The sequence below is a fragment of the Haplochromis burtoni genome, unplaced genomic scaffold (genome assembly GCF_018398535.1).
Source record: "Haplochromis burtoni strain Fernald_Lab_line unplaced genomic scaffold, NCSU_Asbu1 Contig_211, whole genome shotgun sequence".
Taxonomy (NCBI): domain Eukaryota; kingdom Metazoa; phylum Chordata; class Actinopteri; order Cichliformes; family Cichlidae; genus Haplochromis; species Haplochromis burtoni.
Genome location: NW_024582572.1, coordinates 939,525 through 966,369, shown reverse-complemented (window position 1 = coordinate 966,369; position 26,845 = coordinate 939,525). Strand labels below are relative to the sequence as shown.

Sequence of the window (26,845 nt, the reverse complement as noted above, 5' to 3'; positions counted from 1 at the left end):
TCTAAAGTGCATTTAAAACAGGGGAGAGCATGGTGCTGCTGCCAGAGAGCAGCAGGTGTTAGCACGGCCCCTCCCGAGAACCCTCAATGTCTACATGGATTTAAAATTGAGAGGTGGGCACCAGCGCCAGAGGTAGGTTTGAGTACACAGACCGTCCACTGGACGCCGTTAACGTGCCCACCCTCAAGGCCCTATATATATGTGTGTGTTATGAGAGTGTAAGTAATGTGAATGTCTAAGTTGTGAGATAAAATTGAGGCACAGGTGGCCAGAAGGGGACAGAGAGGGGGGGTGTCTCCCCTGCACCCTTGTGACACACCCGCACCCCAAGGCCCTACCTGTGTGGGTGAGTGTGGTGGAGCGGGAAGAGGGAGGCAGCCGGGGATGGGGAGGAAAAGGAGGGAGGGGGAGGAGCTTTTTCAAAAGTCACTTTAAAAATACTGAAGCATGGGATTATACTTACTTGTGGACACACATGTGGACAGCTGTTCACAGATAGTAGTTGTTTCTCTCACAGTTTAAACGTCATTTGAAAGTCAGGCTGTGATTTCCAGTCTTAAAGGTTGTTTAGACCAGAAACAAAGCTGCTTGATTACAGCAAAAAGACGATGATTATTATTCGCTAACATGAGGCGCACGATGAGCCCACTGAAATAAAGACTTTGTATTGCTTTTTTTAAAACTGCATTAAGTCTCCAGATGTGTGATGTGGACCTGACTGGCCTGGAGCATGAGGTCCACATCACAGCCATCATCTGCCACTAACCACGAGCTAAACAGACAAAGATGAACATTAATATTCCTTCCACAGATTGAGACACATTATTTTAGGTAGAACAGTAAGTGGATGGTAAATAGTACATTGCTTGGTACTTGGATAGCTCTTTTCCTCTCTGAGCACTCAAAGCACTTTTTACACCCTCTTTCACCCATTCATACAAACCCATACACAACACTTTATTCTATAGTTTTAAGTTTTCTAACTATCACAGTTTGAAAGTCTCAGTTGTTTGGTCCTGAGTGCTTGAAAACCATATCATAGTTTATAGTGGATGGCTTCTTTCACTCATGTGAACATTGGCCTTTGATCTGAGTCTGGTCCTGCCGAGGTGGCTCTTCTATGTTGTGTGTTGATGAAGTGGCTGTTTGGTGTCTCCAGTGTAGAGAGTTTTAGGAGCGTCCTTTCCCTTCAGGCTTAGAGGGAACATGTTCTGCCCGGTGTTGTAGGGTCCTGATTACTCCAAGTTTGTGTTCTGGAGGGTGGTGGGAGTCAAAGAGGAGGCACTGGTCTCTGTGTTTCAGCCCACAGGGGTTGAAACACCTAAGAAAGGATCTCCGGCCTGCACTGTAGGTGGCTGACACCTGTATCGTAAACCACCACCTCTCTTCAACGATGGCTGTCCACGAGCACCAGTATACTCACCATGCTGAGTGCTTTGTGTGCTGCCATCAAACAGCCGCACCCATTTGTGCTCGCCGTTATGGCACAGGAAGCTGCTGCGGTATTCTTCTGAATGATGGGTGTCGCCACTCAGGCGATATCTCCACAACAGCGCCGATGTAAGAAAAGTCCAAATCTATTGTGTTTTTACAAAGTCTCATCTGTGTAATCTGTACTGATGTATCATGACCGTAAAACCTGACAAGACTCGTGCATGCGTTCTTCAGGTGCTGCATGGCGATTATAATGGCGGCCTTACTCTGCTCTCAAACCATTTGTCTTCTTGGTGCAAAATAACATCGGTAAAGAGTGTCCAGCTGAGTGTTGTCCTGTTAAAAACGTGTTTGTGGAAGGGCTGTTGGGTTCCTCCTGTGTAAAGCAGGACGGGCGAGGAAAACCTCTTTAACAGGAAAAGAGCTCAAACTGAACCAGGCTCTGGAAGGAGCAGCCAACTACAGTGACTGACTGACATCACCTTGTGGCATTGACCTGGGTCCAAAGTATTTTTTCCAGGTTTTTCATACTGTGAGAACAAAAAACAAACATGAACATTAACAAATATTTAAGCTGTTCATTAAAATAAAAGTCTGAGATGACAGGAAGGTGTTACAGTAGTGGAAACGAGCCTGCAAGATTGTCACACAATAAAACTGCAATAAAGAACAAAAAAATGCCACGTTTTTGACACCATAACAAAAACGTTTTTCAGCTGCAGCGGAGACGAGAAGAAGAAAGCGCTGAGTGAGAGGGAGGAGGCGGGGCCACGTGGGTGCTGTGGTGTGTCAGCTCGCTGCCACGGAGCGCAGCGAGAGCAGGAAAGTGCAGCTGGTGCTGTAAGAGGTTTTAAAACATGTTCAAATATTCACAACTGATGTGGAATGAAAGATCTTTATTTGCACCCTGACATTATTACATCAAAGTTTATGTTAAAGACTGAGACAGTACAAGCAGTTTGTGTTATCCAGAGCCCTGCTCAGCTGCGTCTCCAGGGAGCTCGTTTCCACTGCTGCTGGACGCAGACGTGCTCGGCGTAGGTGAGATCCTCTCTGCAGAAGCAGGAGAGTGATTTCAGCGACCGCCACAACATCAGTGAGCCAGCTCGGGGGATACACAAGACAGGAAGGGCTGGGACTGACTGGTTGGCAGCATGAACTTTCAAAATAAGAGCGCATGGGTTGCCCAAATAAACAGATTGCTGTCATATTTTAAAACAAGCCACATTTTCAGATATCAAGTGTCTCTGTCGAGGTCTCAGTTAGTCGTCCTCGCACTCTGCTGTTGGTCACTTCCTGCTCTCGCTCACCCTCTCTCTCTCTGACCCTGTTTTTGTAAACAGCTGCTGACATACAATACAATTTTTATTTATACATCATCTGGGAGGGATCATCATCAGACATCTGGTTCTCTGTGTGCTGATGATGATGGCAGGAGCGTAAATGAGCTCAGTCAGCAGCATCGCTTCACCGTGTGTGTGTGTGTGTGTGTGTGGACATCTTTGTGAGGATAGCAAATTAGCATGCTGCTATACTTGTGGGGACCAACAGCCCTTATGGGGACTAAATCCAGGTCCCCACGAGTTTGAAGGCATGTTTGAGGCTCAAAATGTGGTTTTAGTGTCAGGGTTACAGGTTGTGGTTAAGTTTAGGCTCAGTGTTAGGCATTCATTTTTGATGGTTAGGGTAAGGGGCTACGGAAAGCATTATGTCAATGAGATGTCCTCACTATGATATAAAAACAAGTGCATGTGCGTGGGGGTGGGGGGGGGCTAAAAGTCATGACTCAGTTTTTTTCTAATGGAGGTGGATTTAAAGCATCTGATCAGCGCTGACTGTTGCCTGCTCACCCTGACCTAAACACATTTCCACCAGCAGCCGTAATAAAGACGAGGCTTGTATGCAGGAGGTCAGTTCGTACGATCGCAGCGAGCTGCGTGGTTACAGTCTAACTGTCGGATGTGCTGCGACTTCTGTTTCGCATGCTTCCTCATCAACAGTGGAGCTAAAAATCCTGTTATAGGAAAAGTTGTGAAATGGCTTTTATGACAGTGTGAGAAGCCTCCGTGTATCATCGCTGATCATCTGGAGTGATTTTGGTATCCTTCCAGCTTTTTAAGGAACTATGTTTTGTTTTTTTTAAATAATAGGCACTCTGCTCTGTTTCGTCTTTCACTCCCCTACACATGAATCACACCTTCAGGCAGAGCGTTAAACTTGTCTGGATCAATATGTTAGAGCCGATCGAGGCTTCTTGATCGATCGGTTGTTTAGCGTGTGTCAGTCAGGCATGAGTGTACATACAGCGCTGTGGGGGGACATATGATCTGTGATCACATGAAGAAAGAAACTAAGACAACCTCATGATTCATGATTCGCGTCATATTTGACTCGAGTATTTTTGGGGTGTTTTTGTTTTTTTCACAGAATTCAGTGAAAAACGTCTTTTTCACACGACTGTACGACTGTAGGTTTACTGGCCAAGCTAGCTCCACTCGACTCTTAGTGCGCTGTGAAACAACAACCTGTAAAGTGAAAAACGATGTTGTCTTTATTTTATTCCAAGGTTCATTTGAAAGAGTCGAGGGAGACGCTGACCATCTGGAGAAAAAGCCAGACAGTCTGAGGAACGACGAGCTGCCAATAATTAAATCAAACACTGACCAAAGTCCTTGGCTGTACAAACCTGATCCTGATCTTTTGTTCTGTTGCTCCACAGAAACGATGATCAGAAACAAAACAACAGGCTCAGCAAATCCTCCTCGTTTTTTTAGGACTATAGATTTGACACCATATTCCATCCACTGATTTTCTTCCCTTCAGTTGTTTGTATATATTATTGTGTCTTCACAATAATATATGTAAAAGGATGAAACAGAAAGCAAAAACTGAACTAAAATGACACGATTATAAGGGTTAAATATTGAGCGTCTTGTTTTATCGCCCTGTTCTGTCTCTTTAGGACACATTTTATTAAAAACATTTCTGCATTTCATCAAAAGTTGGTCGTTTCTTCAAATCATCTTTTTATAGTTCGAAATAACTTTAAATTGCATCACATCATTTATTAAAGCACTTTCAGTCCCAGTTCAAGTGCAGGGACTCGCAGAAACTCAAAATCTCTTAACGCCAAACAGTTGTCCCCTCTGGCTCGCCGTAGATTGCACCTTACGCAATCTAATTAGAGCCTGTGTGTATGAGAGAGACAGGAGTGAGATGACATCATTCGTGGTGATTTATGGTGTAATCATTCATCAGCTGACCTGGACGTTGACACGCACACGGCATCTGTTCACAAAGCGCTCGCAGCGTCTTGTTTCTCCCTCCCTCCGTCAGCCCGTCTGTCTGTTATATTTGGAAACATGGAAATCAGACATGGAGCTGCTGCTGCTGCTGCTGCTGGGGAAGGTGGGGTGGAGGGGGTCCAGTGCTGCACTGTCATGGCAACAGCTCGGTATCCAGAAGACGTGAAAGGAGAGAGTCAAATTTCAAAATAAAAGGTCCTGTTCCCACCAAGGCCCGTCAGTTCCTCACCTGAGTGTGAATCTGATGTGCTCTTCAGTAAAAGCACATTAATCTGTGGGCGAAGTCTCGTTGTAAAGACTGATTTCTGGCAGCAGATCTCACAGGACGCAGATGGTACAGGGAGGAATCTGGCAGCCAGCTGATGTAAAGATGTGACTTTTATTTTACAGCACGTCTGTCAGGCTCTCTGCTCAAAGGCAAGGCTGCAGACTTCAGACTGAGCCAAACAGAAGCCTTCAGACTGTGCGGTCAGCCGGTCGACACACTTATTGCTACAGATTTACTCTGTGCGTACAGAAGAAGGTGGCAGACGGTGCTTAAGTTAACAGTTAACTCTTTAAAAACATATTTCAAAAGCAAACGTTTGGTGCTTCTGAAACAACCATTACCAGCTGATGCACTCAAACAGAAGCATGCTAGCTGAGTGCTGTGCTGCCTGATTAACGTTAGGTTTTCCTATAACAGGAAATAATTCCTGAGCACAGTTGTTGCCATGGACTAAAATGTAATCAAGTACACAGTTTTGAAGAATTCTGGGATTTAGGGATACGATGTTAGGGAACTTTGAACTTTTTTCTTTGATTTTAATGGATGCATATATTAACGCCTTTGAGTGTGCACATTGTGTGCAATGCTCACGTCAGCTTTGAAAGAAACAGATTTGTTCATAGCTTTGTTCATACAAGTCTGCATAAAGGTCTAAAGTTTTAATGAGCTCAAAGGGAGCATTGCTAGCTTATCATGCAAAGATGAATTTACTTTTCAGACGATTGAATAAATCGTTAAAAACCTAAATTTCCCTTGTTGTGTTCTTCAAGTGTACCGCCAGAGAGCATAAATGATTTCTTTGAACTAATGTTTTAACATGCATCACTGTGTGAATACTTTTTATGGACTTCTGCTGCACAGGAGCTGGGCGGGGGTAGTTGGGGTAGATGGCGATCATACAGCAGTTAGACCAATTCAATTGGATTTATACAGCGCCAAATCACAGAACAGCCGCCTCGAGACACTTACAGTAGATCCTACAGTAATAGACACAGAGAAAAACCCAACAATCATATGACCACTGTGAGCAGCACTTTGGCGACAGTGGGAAGGAAAAACTCCCTTTTAACAGGAAGAAACCTCCGGCAGAACCAGGCTCAGGGAGGGGCGGGGCCATCTGCTGTGATTGGTTGGGGTGAGAGAAGGAAAACAGGCCATCCACCAGCCCACGTGTGGTTAGGTTCAAACAAGAAAATCATTCAGTGTGGGTGAAGGTTTGGTAAGATCTTATTTTACAAAAGTTTTACGTCCCCGTTCATGACAGGCGGGATGTTTGAACTGCCTGAAGGATTCTTGTAATTTGAAGCACAAGTTAAGTTGGACTGAAGGATCAACGGGTCTGATTTTCATCCTTAAACGTCGCTCTGACTTCAAAACACATTTTGGTCATAACTGAAGAACTCCAACATTAATTATGACAAAGCTGTACACAAAAATCACATAGGATAAATTTAGTAACAACGTTTAATCCTCAAAAGGTCAAACTGCAAATGTGAACAGGTATGGTTGTAACCTGCTTCTGACTGCTCACCAGATGCACTGAACCAGATCACAGTGGTTCCCTGACCTGACACTGGAACTGTCACGCTTTTGTTACTGTTACAGTAGAGAATGTTTTTATTAAGCGCCCCATGTTTCAAATATTAATAATATAGTAATCCCTAAAAGCCCAGACACCACTAACTGCTCCATTTCAGACAGTTTCGTGATAAGTGATCATCTATATATGGGCATCTGAGGCACACAGGAAGTACAGAAGCCCCACCCATGTATCTTCTTTTGCAAGGGACGGGCGATTAGAAGAAAGCTAGTCTAAAGGGAGGATTATTTTAAAGAGGGAAGCTTGTTTCAGACTGAAGCAGCCGGCAGGCGTCCGCTGTCGTTTTCTTTGATGTTTTCTGTGAATCTAGGCGTTTTCAGTGTTCCACATTTGCAGCTGTTCTACTAATGACTGATGCTTTGAGAGAATGTTCTGAAATTCCTCTTTAACCAAAAGAACGATTTGTTCCAGTGTCTCCTTGTCTGGTCTGGGTGAGACATGATGACATGAGAAAGCAGACTTGGTACAGTAGAGGCGCTGCAGTGTGTCCAGATGGGTGTGTGTTTGTGTGCATTTTGAGGCCAGCGGTGCCGTATCTTCATTGTCACTGGTAGAAAATGTCTGCTGCTGTGCGTCTCAGTCTGATGACATCGCCAGTAATCCATCCACGCTGCTGCAAAACCCGAGAGGACGCACGCACTGCATGCTGGGAAAGAAGCTGCCAGCAGTCTCACTTGGTTTTGTTCAGTCTGGGAGAGAGCGAGTTTGCTCTTCCACAAACTTCTCTGGTGTCGTTTTTACGCCTGTATCTCGTTGGTTTCCTACGTTTCCCAGAATGCCTGTGGGCCCCATCTTGTTGCCTTTTGGATGGTACATGTGTGCTGACAGAGAGAGCACGAGTGGGAATCACACCCCAGTCTGTGGTGTTTTAGGCTGAGGTTAGAGTTTCTACTGTCAGAAGCAAGAAGCTGTTTTAATGTCACGTTTAAAGGTCGTTAAACTCTTCTGGCCATGGCAGCTGAAACCTTTGTTCTTCATGAGCAGGAGGGGGTTAAATGAACTGCAGTCCCTGGCTGTTTAATGGACCTCAATGTGCTGCACTGATGTACAACTTCATAATCGAGTCACGAGACTAAATAGAACCTTGAATTTTCTACAAAATGTGACTCATGTTCCTGTGATTCAGATCAATTAAAGATTCACTGACATTATTATCAGATTATTATTATTAATACTGCCTACCAGTAAAAAAAACCCCAAAAAACAGTGTTTTTAAAATGCCCGTGACTTTTAAACTGGTGAATAGGTTAGGCCTGACATGTCTCATATGTGAAGATTGAGACCTGATTTGAAGCCCCCTATTGTCTGATTTAGGGGAGCTCTATGTCATCATTATAGCATTCAAACAGTTATTTGAACAGCAACCGAAGGGGAGGCGAGGTGATCTCAGCCCTGCTGCTGTACATGGAGGAAAAGAGAGAGAGCTGAAGTCCTGGGGTTTTTGAGTTGTTCATTATTGAATTCTATAAGATTTTGGATAAGACGCTTCATTGGTCAGATACAGCACGTGCACACAGCTAGCTGTTTGAATACTAGCAAGTCCAACAACTAAAAGATTGCAGCCAATGAGCCAAGCAAGCGTTCAGAAACACACACAGCTGTTCGAGTCTTTCAAAGGCTACAAAACCAGCATTTGGAGCAAGATGGCACCAACTCGCCCAACATTTGAGACACTAACTGAAGTCTGAGTGTCATCCAGGCCGTGTTTCACTTTTGCTGATTTTACCCTTGTTTTCAGCCACAGTTTATGCACAAAGACAGATCGGTCAGGCTTCTTCTTCACACAGGAGGTGAAGCAGGCCCAGGTCCTCTATCATATGGAAGGTTGGTGGTTTGATCTCTCCAGAGTACCAGTCTGTGTGCCAAAGTATCCTTGAGCAAGATGCTGAACTGTGATTGGCCAATGCAGTCATGAGAGTGTGAATGTTAGATAGAGAGCACCTAAGCCTATGAAGAAACCTTCCACTTTTTTAATTCAGCCAGAGTGCCAATGAAAACATCACTGCAGATTTTACCTGCAGTCGGTCACATGGCCTGTGGCTTCACAGGCCATGTGTTGTTTACGTAGCTCATGATGACCTAAACAAATCGTAATAATGTTGTTTTGCATCACTGCAACATGAGTTACATTGTAGGCTGAACATTTTATGAATATATTGATTAACACATTTAATAATATGGTTGCTTGGTGTCATAAATGTTTGCAGACTTTAGCGGGTCACTTCCTGTGTGACCCCTTCGTCACTTCACATTATTCTTTCAACTTTCACGTTTTAATTAGGTCATGTAAAATATTTGTTTTGACTGTTTCACAGCCACGTTTGAAGATTCTGCTTCAGATTATGTCTCACAGTGCTGAGTCGAGCTCAGTCTGATCTAACTACTTAAAAAATTTGTGACAGTCAAGGTGAGATCACACATCAGCTGATGGCTCAGGTGATACCTGTCCACACCTCCACATGTCTCACACAGGTCACACGTTAAGCTGCTGTAGCCTCTTTACATTCACAACACAGCTATGGCAAGCCACTTTGCGGCCCACCCCAGCTCCTCCTTTTCATGGCGTGTCTGACTCGACCACTCTTGACTCTGCTCTCTTCTGAACAGGGTTTTACTAACTGCTGCTTGAACATTGCAGTAACACCAAAGATAAATGCATGTCTGTGTCATCTCAGAGGACTTGACCTTGGAAGGTTAAGATCGTACAGTAGCACGGAGGAAACCCCAACAAGTTTATCTGAGTGTGTCAGAGAAACTGTTACTGAACCCATCCCAAAACTACTGACAGGATTCCAGAGGAAAATGACGTGCAACCAAACTTTATTGCATAATTAGATTCAAATAAGACTTGAATCTTTTCTGCAGGAAAACTGGGTCACTGCAGCAGCAGAGTCGAGTATTCTTCACTCCTCTATGTGAGAATAGAAGGAGTACAGTATATGTAGGGTAGTGCAAAATATAACTGCAAAGTAGATCAGCAGTTAGAAGCTCAGAGCATCACAGAGAAGTGCCCCCCCTGCAGGCCGCATCACTCATGTTTTTTGTACTGCAGTAAAATAAGTGCTGCATGGTGCTGCTCTATTAGGGTAAAAGAAAGGAACATGGTCCACATTTGTGCAGGTTTAGATGTGATTTATTTTTTGCTCCTGCCAAAAGAACCTGGGGATGCTTGTTTCGTGTGATTTTAGTGACCCTTTAAAACTCTGTAGAAACTCTGGGGAGGAACAGAGTTGGCACAACTGAGTGGTGAGTGTGAGCCACACTATCTGCTCCTGTTCATCCCGGGGTTTGACATTTGCAGCTGCTGTGTGTGTGTGTCTGTGTGTGTGTGAGAGAGAGAGAGAGAGAGAGCTAAGAAGCTTCAGCAGCACTGAGTGCCGCAGGCTTGTTGAATGGAGGTGCACAGTACTTAAATATCAGCGGCCTGCCATGCACCTGTATGTGTGTGTGTGTGTGTGTGTTAGCACTCAGGCCTGTGTTGCCACTGTGTCACGATGTGTGCGTGCCCTAAGTGTAAGTAAATGTGTGTGTGGGTGCGCTGCAGGGGAAACTGGGCTGGCTGATATGAATAGAAAGGTGATGAATTACCTCTCAGAGCCGAGCCGCAGGACAACACCCTGGAGTCCGACTGTGTGTGTGCGTGTATGCAGAGGTGTCTGCTGGCACAGGATGTATAGACAAAAGTTAGGGGGTAAGGTCGCTGTAGAGGGAGAAAGAAAGCACCTGAGAGCTGTGGCTTTGTCTTCTTGTCGTACAGCACACAGACCTACAATAAAGCAGCACTGTGGGCCTGGGTATTTGCTGCTGGGGCGTCCCATGTGTGCAAAGTTGATTTAGCCACTAAAATGGCTAAATGTATGAACTGGTACAGTTTAACAAGTAAAAAGAAAATACTGGAAATTTGAGAAAAAACTGTTACATTTACCAAAAAATGTTTTTATTTTTTTCATTCAAGGAAGCACGTTGCTTGGACCAGTCGTCCAGGCTGACGCACGGCTCATCATAGTGTTTATTTGTGCCTGAACGATGTGACTGGAAGGACGTACCATTGGTGCTCTGAAACCCTTTATGAGTTATTGGTCCCAGGAGTTACATTATTACTCTCATGGCAGCCTGATGGAAAGATGTGGTTCTCTGGCTGATTTAAAATTAAAACTTTTATTATTTTTTCATGCATGTCCAACATTTCACAGCTAAGGGATAGGGTTAATGGTTCAGTCCAAGGTGCCGTAAAGATCAAAGTCTCCTCTCACCTGCCACACTTTTCACATCCTTACGTATATCATTACTATGGCAACATGTACAGAGAGTCTGCCACCACGCAGGCGAAACTACTGCAAAAATGATCTTTGCTCAAGTTATGGGATTATGGAATGAGATCGCTCCTCCTCTTGATTTTAATCCAGAGTGCTTAACTTTTATTTTACCTCACTAGACTTCACGTCAGTTCAGCATTTGGTTTTACACAGAATGATGACTGATGATTTTTTCCACTCCTTTGGTTTAGCAATGGCCTTAAGTTGAATGCCACAGCATCTTTAAACAGAGTTTAAGAAAGTTCTCTCACTTTGTGCCACTTTGTCGGAGAGATTAGGCTTGGGTCAGGGTGTGCGTGTGCATGTGTGTGCATGTGTGTGTGCGTGTGTGTGCATGTGTGTGTGTGGACTTACAGACGTAACCCTTTGGAAACAGTAAATCAACTGTGAGCAGCAGCAGTGGAGAATCTATTTAAAACACGCACACTCACTTACACACGCAGTCCTTGTTACCGTGACAACATGTTTCTTCAGTTGCAATGGTTGCCCTTAACAACACTATTGGCATGGCCTCCTTTCGGGAGCTGCTGAAGCTGAAATGCAGCCTCTCTCACTCTGAGCGTTTGTTTGTCCACCTTTTTTTGGCTCTGTTGTTTCTATCAGGGATCCTGCAGATTAGGGGTTAAAGGTCAGGACGTGGTGACAGACGCAGCCTGTGCAGAGCACGCCGCAAAAACTGAAGCAACTAGTGTGTGTTTAAAGCTTCACATAAAAACACGCCATCATCAGAAAGAAAGCCGTGTGAGAACTCTTTCACCCCTCTAGCGCCCCCTACAGGCTGCAGGACTCCCTTCACCCCACTGATAGGAAGTGTTGGCCAGAAAACCATATGATCTGATTGGCTGTGTGGTTATTCTTAGATTATCTTGTGTCTCATACACATTAATCATACACACTGTGTTTGCCTGCTCACTAACCTGCCTACAGCCCGCTGCAGTCAGACAGTCCAAAGATGACCCTGTACCTCCTTTTTCTAATCACTGCTCCTTCGTGGTGAACATCATGAGTTAGATTAAAGATGTAAATTTGAATTTATGGTGTTCAGTGAATCCCATCTTGAAGATGGACGATAAAAGGTCTGCTAATACTTCATTACCAAGGCTGTCAGTTTAAATAAATAGGATTTAAATGTCTGAAATGAAGTGTTTGCCACATTTAGTCGACTCTTATTTCCTCTTCAGATGACCCAATGTAACTCCTATCACTGAAATATAAATTCATGGAAATCCTAAAGGCTGAAAGCTGAAAATTTAATCGAGAGACAAAACAAATATAACAGAGCCACAGAATACATAACAGATGGACACAGCCACCATGATGTGACTCACTGGTGAGCTGCTATAAGGGTGTATCGAAGCCAGAAATGACCATATTTGGATGAGTGGGTGAAAAGATAGCCAGTGTCAGCTGGCTAGCTTGGTTAGCAAGCGGCAACTGTAGATTATATGGAGTTTTCTGGTCTAACTGAGCACCTCATTCACTCAAACATCTGAGAGGGGAAACAACGTTACCATGTGGTGGCTTTAAGTAGCCATTAGAGCAGCTACATTTCTTTATTTGTCAGCTTCAGAAAATGCTCCGCTGATCAAACATTCATGTTGTTTTTGCTCCAGAGCTGACCGGTTTGAAAGCTCTGAGATGTTGTGTTGGGTTCGATCAGCGGCTTCCTCCTCGTCTCTGTGGTTGACGAGTAACCACGTTTAATCGTACCGTTAACTGATGTCAGTTAAAGTCACTTATCTCTTCCTGTGTCCTTCATGTGAGCTCTCAGGACCGCTTTCACACCTCTCACTGACTGTTAATTGGCCAGACACGCTGGCTGCATGTTGCGGTGGCATCGGGATGTGATATAGTAGATTTTTAACTTCCCACTGAGGTTAGCGACCTCTTTAATGGGGGAGACCTGTGTGTGATGGCAAACTGCCCCTTTTCCTGATTCTGTCAGGCTGACAATCTTTTTCTTTATTCAAAGGTGCCGACAGTCATTTAATTAAATGGTTTTATGAAAATGCCTTATTACATTTTTTGTATGTGGCCCGCCACATGTGTAGTACGCTAAAGGTGGAGAAAAAGAGAACATATAGGCAAATATTAATTTGTGTCTACACCTTCACACTCAAAATACGAAGGATAGTACCTCTTCACCAAAAAAGAAAAAATGTGAAGGAAAGAGATAAAAATCTGGATAAAACTTCAAATTCTTCCTCCTCACCTCAAGCCTCATCTCCTGAACTGAAGTCAGAGCTCTAACACATGATGCATTAACATGATTTTTGCTCCCAGTACTGTTGCAGTTACTTATTGTGAGCAGAGCAGGCTACACAACAACAACAGCTGGTAAGAAGCTAACACTATGCCAGCTAGAGTATCCCTCTGATAAAGTTTGATGGCATTCTGACATCGTATGAGAAATTATTCGCATCAGTCATCAGTGTTAGAGCCACTTCAAAGAAAGTTTCACTGATGCTACCTAACAGTGGCTGACACTGGCTAACAGCAGCTAACAGCGGCTAACGTGTAAAATATAAGGCGACTTTGCGCCAAACAGGTTTTCATAAGTGTTCTGCAAAGCATGTTTTACTGCACATTCATACAGTTTCATGTCATTGGGGCTCCATTTACTCCTTTATTAAGTCACCATCATGTTTTGGCTTCTGGCCTTCATCAGGGTCATGGCCACAAGCCGAAATGCGTTGGTCAGTTAATAAAGTTGTTCCTCTCTACTTTAAGTGTTGCTGGAGTCCCTGCGTTGTGAGTTTCTCATCCTCTCCATGCACCTTGGAAGTAGGTGAAGTTGTGCAAGAAAGTTTTGCTGTGATTTTGCTCCACCTCCCAGGTGAGTTCAGCATCTCTGGCACTGAACAGCCATGCCTGTTCACATTTGGGTCTTAGTGGGGAATGAAAAATGATAAGTACATCTTACCTGTGCCTTTATCAGCAAAAAGTAGATCTGTCTGCCACCACACAGATGAAACTGTTCACATGTCAACGCAGCAGCATGACTGGCTGCTTTCAGCTGTTGTTTGGCTGTTTGCGGGCAGAGTCCGTGCAGCAGGAATCCTTGCAGGATTTGTTCAGTGTCCCTTCTACAATACTTCAGATAGAAATATGAAACTGTTAAAGGCAGATTGTGTTTGTCTTTTGTGTCATACATACGTTGTTCCAGTGGTGCATGTTCATCTTAAACACAGAATCTCATGACACGTGGCACAAAGGCCTCACTTAAATTCGATTACACGATTAAATTCTGAATGTGAACATCTCTGATCGTGTATTCCACTCAGTGTGGAAAACTGGCTTCAGTGTGTAAAGCATGACGATCCTAAATGTTTGTGTTGGACTACTTTAAGTCAAAGCCTTGGGCTCGATGACTGAAGACGGAGTAACACACACACAATAATACACACTAACGGCTGAGTCCCTGCATGTGTGTGTGTGTGTGTTATGACACGCTGTTTGACATGTGGCAGTGACTCGGCGGCAGGCCACCGTTAGATGAGCTAATGAGATTCTAATCAGATTAGAGCGGGCTGTAATCTGACAGAGCAGGCCGAGGACAGACAGGAGGCATGATGGGTAATGATGGGACGAGTCCTCGCTCTCCTTTAGGATCTAGATTTTCACCTATTTATACCCAATGATCATAAAATTCTGTCACTCCACCAGAGAAAAGCAACAAAAACATGTCTGATTCAAATATGGCCGCTCTGCCTTCAAGCTCGTCTGCTTGGAGCTGAAAGCCGTATTCAGACCGCTCGTATTTGTGATTTCACCCTGAAATTCAACACTTGAACTCAAACATCAACTTCTGTTTCAAGCTGACCAACTTTCACACGGAGGATCACGGAGGACGAGAGCTGCGTCTACGAGCCAGAGACTAAACAGCAGGTTTGGTCCACAGTGTCCACGGTGCTGGGCTGGATCAGTTCAGGAGTGACCCAAGAGCGTGCCATGTGTGTTTGTGGTGGTGGTTCAAAAAAATAATTCTCTATTGTAGAACATCAATTTATTCAATGCAAAGTCCTTCATCCAAACACAACTGCTTTAAAAAACACTGTAAATAAAACTAGAAGCAGATAATCTAAAGCTTTTTATTTAAAAACTTTAGATGTTTAATAGAGACCCATTTAAAAAATTAATATTCTGTTTTGATGCCAGCAACATGTTTCAGATAAACTGATGTCTGAAGGTGTAAAAATAACATTTAGAACTGATGGCAGATGAAGAATTACAAAACAGGAAGGCAAAAAGACAAGCTGTGATAATAAGGTCAAGGGTGGACGGGTATTAACATCTTGATGAGGACCAGAAATTGGTAGTTTACTATACTTGTGGGGACAAACAGCCCTCGTGGGGACCAAAATCCAGGTCCCCACGAGTTTGAAGGCATTTTTGAGACGCAAAATGTGGTTTTAGTATCAGGGCTACAGTTAGGTTATGGTTAGGTTAAGGGTCAGGGTTAGGCATTAATTTTTAATGGTTAGGGTAAGTGGCTACGGAAAGCATTATGTCAATGAGATGTCCCCACAAGGATATAAATACACACGTGTGTGTGTGTGTGTGTGTGTGTGTGTGTGTGTGTGTGTGTGTGTGTGTGTGTGTGTGTGTGGTGTGTGTTGTGTGTGTGTGTGTGTGTGTGTGTGTGTGTGAGTGGTGTGTGTAACCTCCTCTCTTTCCTCATCTTCTGGCCTTGTGATCGCCTCCTTCTTGTATTTAACTCTGTAATAAAAAGTAATGGCCAATGAGCATAAAGATGGCAGCGTTACTTGTAACAAGAAAATGTTTCCGATTTAAATTTAATGCTTTGTTCTGCTTAACTGACTGAGTAATGACGACACAAAGCTCAGACTGTAGCTTGACATGGTGCAGCCGCTGTTTTCAGCATGATTTTATAACCTGTCTTATAAACTGACTTTAACGTCTCAGTTTTCTTGTTTGCTCATATGTGTGTTACGAACATTTTTAAATGACACATTGCTGGCAGCAGTTTGTATGAAATACATTTAATCAGAATCAGAATCAGAATACTTTATTGATCCCTGGGGGAAATTATTTAAATTTAAGATGCACATTAAAGATGAAGTAGTACCAAAGTTTACTGCTGTTACGCTGCTCTAAGTATCATTGTTAATAAGACATTGGTGGTTCAGGTCTTTCTGTTGTTTTTGCTGGAATAAATGATTTTCCCATTTAACCCTTCAGAGGGAATTCATCAGCTGTGTCATGGCGTGATGTGACAGTGAAACAGTGTGAACAAGTCTAGCTGCACATCTGGTTAAGAGACCCAGTGGGACTTGTGTAAACCCCACGGGCCGTCGTGTTCTCCGGGCATACTGAGTTTGGTTCACTGATCACTGCAAAGAGTTTTCTGTCAGGCAGGTGAGGCTGTGTACAGAACATCACTACAGTCGTGTGAAAAAGAAAGTTTTTACAGGATTTTTATGCCTTCAGTGCATCGAGTAGTTAAAATGGTCGTACCAGCCGGGTCCTGATAACCAAACTTTCAGCAAATGTAACAACGTCTGTAAAACAGATGATTTGGTAGTTTACTGATCTGGTGTGTGCTAACAAAATACACAATTTTCCAAGGATTGGAAGACTGCTTGGAGAAACTGGAAAAAACTCAAGAGCTCCATCTCAGACGCTACAGGCCTCAGTTAAGAAATGAACACGAATGATTGTTTGCCAGGAGAAAATCTCAGCTATAAAAAGAACGTGACAGCACAGCTTAGGTTTGCAGAGATGCTTCTGAACAAACCGTAAGATATCTGGAACAATGTCCTTTGAACAGATGAGACCAACGTGGAGGTGTTTGGCCAGAACACCCGGCACCATGTTGGGTGAAAACCAAACACGGCGAATCAGCACAGACACCTCGTAGCAGCTGTCAGCGCAGCGATGCAGGGCTCATCATTCGGCGTGTTTTGCAGCTGAATTAAACTGAATTGAATTACTGCTAAAGGTGTTGAAACACCTTTAGCAGTTTCCTGGATGTACTTAGTATTTTCACATGATGTTTTTAAAGTTTTTTTAAAGCCTTGCGTTGTACATTTTGCTGATATCATTTTGGTTTTGGAAACCAAGCAGCTGATCCAAGCACTGCATTGTCATCCATCACCAACTAGTCATTCACAAGGTCACCACAGCCTAATTAGTACCCTGCTTTATCCAGTGTTCTTCTCTAAACTGGACCTTAAGTGAGCAGTATTTTCTAGTGAAAACACACATGCTTGTTTCTGTTCGTAACATCGATGCCTCTGCATCAGACGTCTGAGTCTCCTCCACGTCTCGGAGTCTCTCCTGCACGATGATCCTGGTGTTGCTACATTTCTGTGACCAGGCAATTTCCACATCTGTCACCCTACATGACTCAGCCCCCCCCCACACACACACCTTTCCACTTGCACATGCTGAGTGCCCTATTCCATGCTCACACGAGCCCTTTGACATTTTGAAATTGCACGCTCCTGGCTGTACACACTCGTTCACTGAACATAATTATTCAGATTTTGACGCTTACATAACAGCTGTTAAAACTGTGCTTTCTAAAGTCCGTCTGTCTGCCCGTTTCTCTCTCTGTCTAATGTGGTTGGTAATGACTGCTAATACCATGTGGACTAGCTGGAACAGTCTTTGTACCACTGTCAGGAGGTTATACGCTGGGCTTCTCATATCTACTGAGTGGCGTACAATAGAGTTGACATTTTGTCTCCCAGCAACATGGACTCTGTCAGACGCTGGAAGCTGTGTCACTGCCTTGTGTTTTCGTCACTGCTTTATCCCCTCGTGATTACTAGAGAAATGAACTGAGTGGCTGAAACATCAGTTTAACTAATACTGAACAGACCTGGGGAAAAGTATGTGCTGCCTTCCTGATTTCTTAGCTTTTTGTTTCAGATCTTCAAACAAATTTTAAAATTCGTGATTACTAGAGAAATGAACTGAGTGGCTGAAACATCAGTTTAACTAATACTGAACAGACCTGGGGAAAAGTATGTGCTGCCTTCCTGATTTCTTAGCTTTTTGTTTCAGATCTTCAAACAAATTTTAAAATTAGACATATATATATATATGAGAAAGAAAGAAAGAAAGAAAGAAAGAGAAGTTGTGCCAAAGCATCTCAATCTGATTTAAGTCCAGACTTTGACTCTGCAGAGTCGAGTTCACGGAAAGTCGTCCAGATGCCGAAGGAGCAAAGAAGCCCAAACCATCACATTACCACCTGCATGTCTGACTGTTAGTGTGATGTTCTTTTATGAAATGCTGTTAGTTGTATGCCAGATGTAACAGGACTCAAACCTTCCAAATAGTTCAGTTTTTGCCACAGAACATTTTCCCAAAAAGCCTCAGTGATCCTCCAGATGTTTTTTAGCTTTGAAGCCTTTGTGTTCTTTTTTGGTTTTGTCCTCAGTACCCTCACATGGATGCTGTTTTTGCCCTGTGTCTTTGTTATTTGTTGAACCATGAATGCTGATGGAGGCAAAGTGAGGCGAGCAGTTCTGGGTTCGTTGTGACCTCCTGGCTTTGTCATTGATGACCTCTTCAGATCACTTTTATTCCCTCAGTAAATGAAATCATCATTCAAAAACTGCATTGTGTTTACTCTGGTTATATTTGTGAGATGATCTGAAACATTTCATTGTGACAAATATGCACAAAAAGGAAATCAGGAAGGGGGCAGCACTGTATGTGTTATACATTAATTAATCAATTCCATATATGTTGTACACTTAGGGCAGCACGGTGGCACGTGCCTCACAGCAAGAAGGTCCCAAGTTTGATTCCAAACCTGGCCGAGGTCTTTCTGTGTGGGGTTTGCATGTTCTGTTTGTTTGGGTTCTCTCCGGCTGCTCCGGCTTCCTCCCACAGTCCAAACACACGCAGTTAGTGGGGATAGGTTAAATGGTAACTCTAAATTGACCATTGGTGTGAATGTGAGTGCGAATGGTTGCTTGTCTCTATGTGTTAGCCCAGTGACAGACTGGTGACCCGTCCAGGGTGTACCTGCCTCTCGCCCTGTGGTAGCTGGGATAGGCTCCACCCCCCCGCGGCCCTGACAAGCATAAGCATTAGAGTATAGTCAGATGGATGTACAGTAATACTTATGTACCTGTCTGTACAGTAGGTGGGCCAATCTGAACAAAAGCTTTGTACGTACATTGACACACACACAGCAGTTATTAACATCCATATGTTTAAAAAATCATTTATTATTTTAATAATAAAATACATTTTTTTGATTCTCCTATATGCTAAGCTCACTTCATCATCCCCCTGCGAAGGTGATTTTCTGTGGTATGTGAAACCACCAAGCAGATTTCACGTGTCGCGTTCAGCGTGTCACCGAATGACCAAAGATTTGTACCTGTGAAGGAATTTTGTTCTCACCACTAAACACAGAACGAAGAATTTGAAAAATCTCTGCAGACCTGGTGAAACCTGCTCACAGAGCGGCTTTTTACTGTTAAGAAAAATAGTTAGTTGGTTGCCATGACAACACACGGTTTACAGGAGTTGTTCAACTTGTTGGAAAATAACAGAATTACAAAAATAACAAAACATTTTTAGCTGTGGTGTTCCAGTTGTTTGCCTCGAAGATCATAGAAACAGATTTAATTTCTCATGCTTCAGACAAATAGTAAATAAACATATGTAATTATCTTCATGTTCACCTTAGTGACCTTCGCTGGCACGCTGCTGTCTTTCTCACAACACTGCATATACATTATTAAAGCTAAAGAAATGAGCAGCAGTCACATTCATCATGACGTCGTTAGTTCGCAGTAATTAGTAATGACTTAATTTGACAGTGATGCAGGATTATTGTTCAGCAAATAACTGATTTCATTTCATTTATTTATTTATAAAGCACATTTAATAACAACAGAGAGTTGACCAAAGTGCTGTACAAAGTAATAATCAAACATGACAGTAACATCAACAACAGGTAAGAAAATTAAAAGAAACTTAAGATCAAAGGAGTTAGTAACTCTCATGCAGTATCGAAAGCCAAAGTAAAACAATATGTTTTAAGATGGGTTTTAAAAAGAGTGAGTTTCTAATGTGGAGAAGTAGATCGTTCCACATCTTCGGCGCCACCACCACAAATGCCCGATCCGCCCTATGAACCATCCTAGACTCATGTACGGTGATAGCAGCCTGACCTGGCTCACAGTCTGCAGTGCCTCCCTCTCTCTCTGTAGGTCTCTGTGTCTCTTGCCCTCTGCAGTGTGGCAGCAGTATGGTAATGAATGGCTCCAGCTCGCTCTGCAGTGGTAGCAGCTCGCTCGCTTCGTACTCATACCACTGCTGCGTGGACTGGGGGGGGCAGAGAAGGAGAAAGATGAGGTGATTCATAAAAGACTTGACTGTTATTTTATCTTTTCTGCTGTAAACAATAACGTCACTTTTCATTTGTGTGAGGCTGCAGACTGTCAGCAGAGACTGCAGGAACAGTGGTTTGTGCTGCGAAAGGCTCGTCATGAGGGGTTCTGTATGGAGCCTGTACACTCACACACATACATCAGCGTCCTCACTGATCTGAGATCAGAAACAGATGGAAGGTTTGAATGCTTCAAAGCCTCGTTGTGATAAAACCGTCTGAGACAGAAATCTTAAAAAGAGACGATCCTGTAAATATTTAGATTGCTTTGGCTTAAAAATAATCAGATCTAAGTTATTACTGTACATATTTGTGAGGCGCCCACACGCGACGCTACGTCTAAGGGTAGATTTTCCCGCCGAATCACTGACCTGCTTCATTTCAGTGAAGCTCCCACCTGCTGCTCTCTGTGCTGGGTCCTACATACCACAGTAGACTGGAACATTAAGAGAAATCATCATCATGATTTCTATACATGTAGAAATTTTCTGGGATAGCAAACCAGAAAACCAGATTACAAGTACTTCATCCAACATGCAGACCAACTGCAGCGAACGCCAGCAGGGAGACGCGCTGACAGGTAACATTATGTAATGTCAGGGTCACCAGGACGCTGCACTGAGCACAATGTGTACATCAGCCTGGATTTACACTGTACATCCGGCACTGTGTCAGCGTGTGCTTCCAGGCAGCGTGGCATACATCAGGCCTGCAGCTACACAGCGTGACAGGGAGCGTGCAGCAGACCAGCAAAGTGTCACCCTGTCACAGCGAGTGGGATGAAATGTGAGAAATACGACGTCAGCTCGGTGAAGCGTTGACGCAGCAGCTCGAGCTGAACTGCAGCGTGCAGCACTGGGCTCCTTGTGGAACTGTTTCTGGTGTCTGTGCAGCCATCTTCACTGTGCTGGGAGGCAAAGGTTACAGAGGTGAACCTCCATGATCCCAGAGTTCATGTGCTAACACATGGAGAGAGCTCATAGTTTTCATTTTTAACAAAGGGAGAGTTTATAACCGCTGACTTCTCACACGTGTCCCAACCTTGAGTTGTATGCAGGGAAGACCTCGACAGGCTTGGATTGTTCCCTATTTACGGTTCTGTGCAAAAGTTTTCAGTCAGAGTCATGTCTTTATATTTTGATGGGAAATAGGTGCAGTGATTTTTTTAAACCTCTCAAAACCTTGGTGGAAGTGCAGCTAATTTGCCTCATTAGCAGAGTTTGTACAGTTATGACCTTTGGCCTTCAGCACAGCATGAAGTGACTGAGGCAGCTTTCTTGTCCTTTCTTTGAGTTGTCTTCAGGAACAGTTCTCCAGGCTTCTTGAAGGACTTTCATTGCTCGTCTTTGGATGTTTCGGACTTTTGTACCACTCTGTGTCAAGATGATCCCCACAGCTTCAGTGATGTTGAGGCTCTGTGGAGGCCGGTCCTTGACTGATAGCGTTCCCCTCTGTGGTTTTCTGTCCTGGGATGCTTTCACTGCACTGCCAGTGTGTTTGGGATCATTGTCATGCTGAAAAATGAAGCCAATCAGATGCTTTGTAGATGGTATTGCATCATGTACCGCGTTCATAATTCTAGCAATTTTGACAAGCTCTCCAACACCACTGGCTACAGTTCAGCCCAAACCATGACAGAGCCTCCACTGTGCTTTACAGATGTGTTATCTTTGTCATTTTTCATTGATTCAACTAAATAAATGGGAACAAACACTGTGCTTTTGCAACAGGCTGCTGTTGCCCAAATTTACTATTTTAAATGAATTCTTTGCTAAGTTGTCTGTTATGTGTAGAGTTTGGTGCTTTTTTATGTTTGAGTGATTTGACTTAGAAAAAAAATGAGTGAAAAAAAGGACATGACTACAAACTACGTGAAAAAGCAGATGCCTAAAAACACTTTGAAAAACCTTACAGAACTCTGGAGAACTATCAATATGATATAAAGAAATGAGGAGTGACTTGAGAATGCTGGACGGACTCAGGCTGGGGTAAAGCAGGATCTGCATCTTAGGAGATGGAATTTAGTGACGGCTTCACAAAACACCTCTAGACTGGGAAACGCAAAGAGTTAAAGAGTAAAAACCACCTGAAAGAATTGTTAAAATGATAGAAAACTGGTTAGACTGAGCAGAGTAGATCATTATCTCTCAAAGCAACTATGCCTCAATGATGCGCTACTTAAAAAATAACATATATATAAATAATTCATGTATAATTTGTGGTAATACAATTTTAACACAGGAGCCTGTGGCTATGAGTCGATTCACTTTTGGAGCTCAGGCGGCCTTTAGAGGAACTGCACTTCACATTTTCATCAGTTTCGCAGCCCTGAAACTTCCTCGAGCAAAACCTGATGACATCCTGTACTTTGTACTAGAGCACGTGACACTTTATCATTGTTAGCCCCGGATCCCAGAAACCAATCACGGTTTAGATTGTTCATTAGCTGATTAGTAAATCATTTTTATAGCAGTTTGTGTTGTTTTTAAGCAAATCCCCAAATTTCTGTAGTAGCAGATCGTTACATTTGGAACTTTGGAAAGTAAAAAAATTCCTGCGTGATTTGAGCCGTGTTAGCCTGTGAGCTAAAACTAAAAACATCAAAATGTGTTTGCTATTTGTAACATGTTTGTCCTAGCTGTGTTTAATATTCAGAACTGATCAAAGCTTCTTGGTAATAAATTTAGAATGAGAGTGTTGTGGAAACGATGCCATACAGGGTAGTTAGCAGAAAAGATGTTCCAGGTATCTCAGAGAAGCCTTCTGTGGACGGAGGTTGTGTCAGTGTGTTTATGGGATGGATCACATAAACACTTTATGACTCTAGCTGTATGTTGGGGATGGTCTGCTTGCAGAATTAACTTAGCATCAGTTACATAGGTCACAAAAACTGCATTCAGAAGAGGAATGAATGGTGACCGTGTGAATGTGAAGCGACCTGGTTTGAACGCTCTTTCTAGGTGAAGTTCACTTATTTTCCAGCTTTTTTTAGGCTCATGATTTGAGTTCAGATGGACCGTTTAAAAGTGTTGAGCTTGTATTTAAAGGTGAACTCTTCCCACCAGCAAAATGTTTCTCCTCTTTCTCATCATCAGATGAGATGACCATCAGATGGTCAAATGACAAGCTGCAACAGTCCAAAGACAGACTGTTGTCCCTTTAAGAAATATTTAACACAGAATTTCATAAAAATTGAAAGAAACACAATTCGTGTTGCTTAATGTTTCATATTTAATTCACTTTGCCTGTACAGGCTCTTTTAGCAGATCTGTGTTTAAAGGGCAGACTCGTCCACAGTGTGTGGACATATGGTGTGTGGTCCCCAAATGCTTCCACACCTATTTTTCACATGGTCTAGTGTCATGATTATGCATTCAGTGTGGCTCTCTAGATTTCTCTGCTTGTAAAGAAGGCAAACAAGAATGATATAATATTAAAATGTTTTGATAAACATAATTTTTAATTCACCCATATTTTTCCACATCTTAAGTCATAATAAAAAAAACTGAAAGCCTTTGTGTGGATGTACAGGACAAAAGGAACATTTGAAAGCAGGAAAAGAAAAATATGCCCCGTCATCTCTTTAACCACCCACGCACCATAATACATCATAACCTGTAACACAAGGACATGCAGACTGTTAACTGACAGATTGCAAAGTTCAGCAAGCATTTAGAGGAAGTTCCTTGAGGTTCAGAGCTCGAGGTCCACAATGCATATCCTTGCACCGAGCACTAAACCTGCACCTGCTACTAATGGAAACATGAAGTAAACAGTCAAAATGTGGCTTACCATTTGGCAAGAAATTAGCAGCCAAGCGACAGTAACAGTTATCGAGCAGGAAAACGACTGGTCGTCCTCTTCCCCTCTGAATATAGAGCGGACTATCTTTATCTGTGCATCATCCTCCCTCTCCTGACTCACTGTACACTTTACATGTACTGCTTTGATGCTAACCGCTAGTGTTACGGGCCGAGACTGACTGTGTGCTAACCATAAGCTAATACAGTGTATCTTCTAACTGCTAAGCTAACACTTGTGATTGAATGTTAGTGCTGTATGCTGGTATGATTAGTTATAAAACTATACTAACTGCTGTATGCTGCCATTGATATTGTGTGCTAAGGCAATGCTAACATGTTAAGCTAAGAATGTTAGTTGTAAGTGTGTGCTAATGCTATGCCGCTGTTAATTATTGTGCGCTAAGCTAATGCTGATAGAGTTAAGTGTGCTTTTTGCTTCCATATTATTATCCTCACTAGTTTGCTAATGCTGCTATTAATACTTTGTGCTAAGCTAATGCTGATAGTGTGCTGTAATGCTGACTGTGCTAATGGTGTTTGTTTATCTGTGCCGTCTGTTGTTGTTGTTGTTGTTGTTGTTGTCTACCTTTCTCTGTTTCTCTCTTGACTTTATTTTTCTCTCTTTTTTCTCCCTCTCCCCAACTCTCTATCTTTCTGCCTCTCTCTATCTCTTTCTGTCAGGTCTTATTCCTCCTCCACCACCTGTTCTACTACCACCACTTCTTGTCGTTCCTCCAACAACCCTACTAGCATCACCACTCCTTCCTCCACCTCCTCCTCCTCCTCCTCTCTCTACTCCTCCAGCCTACCTCCTAACAGCCACGCCACCTACCATCAGTACTGCTGTCCCGCGCGCCTCCGCCTGCCCAAGCCTCCCTGCGCCCTGCCCCCCGCCAAGCACCACGAGCAGGCAAGGTAAGGGCCAGAGTCCCCCCACCTCAACACCCAGCCTCCCCACCCACTCTCTCTCAACTCTGCCTCCACCCACCACACTGCCCTGGTAGCTTCTTTACCCCCAACCCCAAGAGCTCATCCAGCAGCAGCGGTGAGGCCAGTGACCTGACGTGCACTCAGAGCGAATTTATACAGTTGTTTCTGCACTTCTACATCACCCCAGTCTGCACAGATGTTCCATCAAATCCATCATCCTTCCCCCTTATTTTGTGAGAGCGGAACAAGAATCGTAAGAAGCGAGTCTTTTCATAATCAAATGACATTTTTCAGACAGATTTGCCAGTTGCTCCCCAGTTTCCATCTTTCAAATGTGCATTTGTAGCCTTTCTTATATTTATCTAATTACAGCCTGTATTCCTCTGGGATTGAAAGTGTTTGAAATTTCATCTTTGGCATTGTGATGTGAAACAAATAATCCGTTACTTGACACAGTGAGCGGCAGATTGGTCGATAATAGAATAATCATTAGTTGCGGCTCTAACGGCTTTATTCGTAACAGAAAAATGCTAGATGGGATGCAAAAATCACATAGTTGTATGGAAATCATTTGTTTTTAATTAAGCACATTTTATAACATGGTGTGATTTTCCACCTCTGTAAATTTTAGCGCACAGGAGGTGGGAATTTAGGAGCATTTTGATTGGCCCCCAGCCGACATGATGACGGCAGGAAAAAGATCCAGGGTCCATCCAACGTTATTGTTGTCTTCATAGTGCTGCTGACTGAAGGCACAGTATGGCTGCAGGCCGGCTCACTGCCTAAAGAACCAGAATAACGGACCTTGAATTATTTAGTTTTTTCAAATCTAAAGACTAAAGTTTGCCTGGATTACTTAAATTCGCTCTAAATGCATCGTGTCGTCACGTTCAGCCTCACCCGCTCCCTCGCCTCCCCTCACAGTACAACAGCCTCCCCCACTCACACAACCATTGCAGCACTGAAGGTGAAGCAGCCTCTCCAGCCGCTCCTGCCCTCTCATCCACCTTCTCCCCAAAACATCATCAGCCATCCCTCTCTTTTTCCTCGATCACCTTCATCAGCCCCCCACCTGCCTCCTCCTCCTCCTCCTGCTCGTGCTCCACCTCCTCCATGCTGCTCTGAAGCATCACATCTCAAAGCTGAGCACCATAAACAGACCAGTTTAAGAGCTAATGACTCACCAGCAGCAGAAAGGCTCTTTTTTACATTTTCACAAAGTTCACAGAGAATAACAAGTGAAATAAAAATGATAACATACAGGAGGTGAGTGTGTAGTAATATCAGAAAGTCAAACAAACCAATTACACTCTGAAATAAGAAATATCTGATTTATAACATGACCGATCGCAGAAAGCATTTATACTCTTACATGTACAGTATATGCAGTACATACAGCATAAATTACTTTGAACATCAGGCAGTAAAAGTATCTCTAATCTAAATTTCTAATGTTATAATTTCACATATTTCTCTCTGACACAGACCTTAGTGTCAATCAAGGAGGATTCAGTCTCACACGTAGACGGCAGCCTGAGGCAAACACATTCACACAGTGCACACAACACGCCAAGAGTACCAACAACCATCTTTGTGGTGCTTCCTGCAACAGGACGAGTCTCAAGCAGATGAAGACAAACAACTGAGATATTTGTTAAAGCAGCAGCGTGCAAGTTATTCAGATCACATCCACACACACTCAGTATCATTAAGACCCATTAATCCCCTTAGTTTAGGTACTTTATCTATACTAGATGCATGTCTGTACGTTAGGACGCAGTATGTGGGATTATTACTCTGAAGTAAA

General features: G+C 43.3%; 1 protein-coding gene across 2 annotated transcripts in view; it reads left to right on the top strand.

Moving 5' to 3' along the window:
- Nucleotides 1-26,845, top strand: part of LOC102309143 (YLP motif-containing protein 1) — a 139,712-nt gene that overhangs the window by 17,435 nt on the left and 95,432 nt on the right. For both annotated transcript variants that reach the window (XR_006055084.1, XM_042226428.1), the window contains exon 3: nucleotides 24,790-25,023. Coding sequence is in view for 1 of the 2 variants with exons in the window: in XM_042226428.1 (XP_042082362.1) it covers nucleotides 24,790-25,023 (234 nt within the window). In the remaining variant the exon portion in view is untranslated. The remainder of the gene's footprint in view (nucleotides 1-24,789; nucleotides 25,024-26,845) is intronic.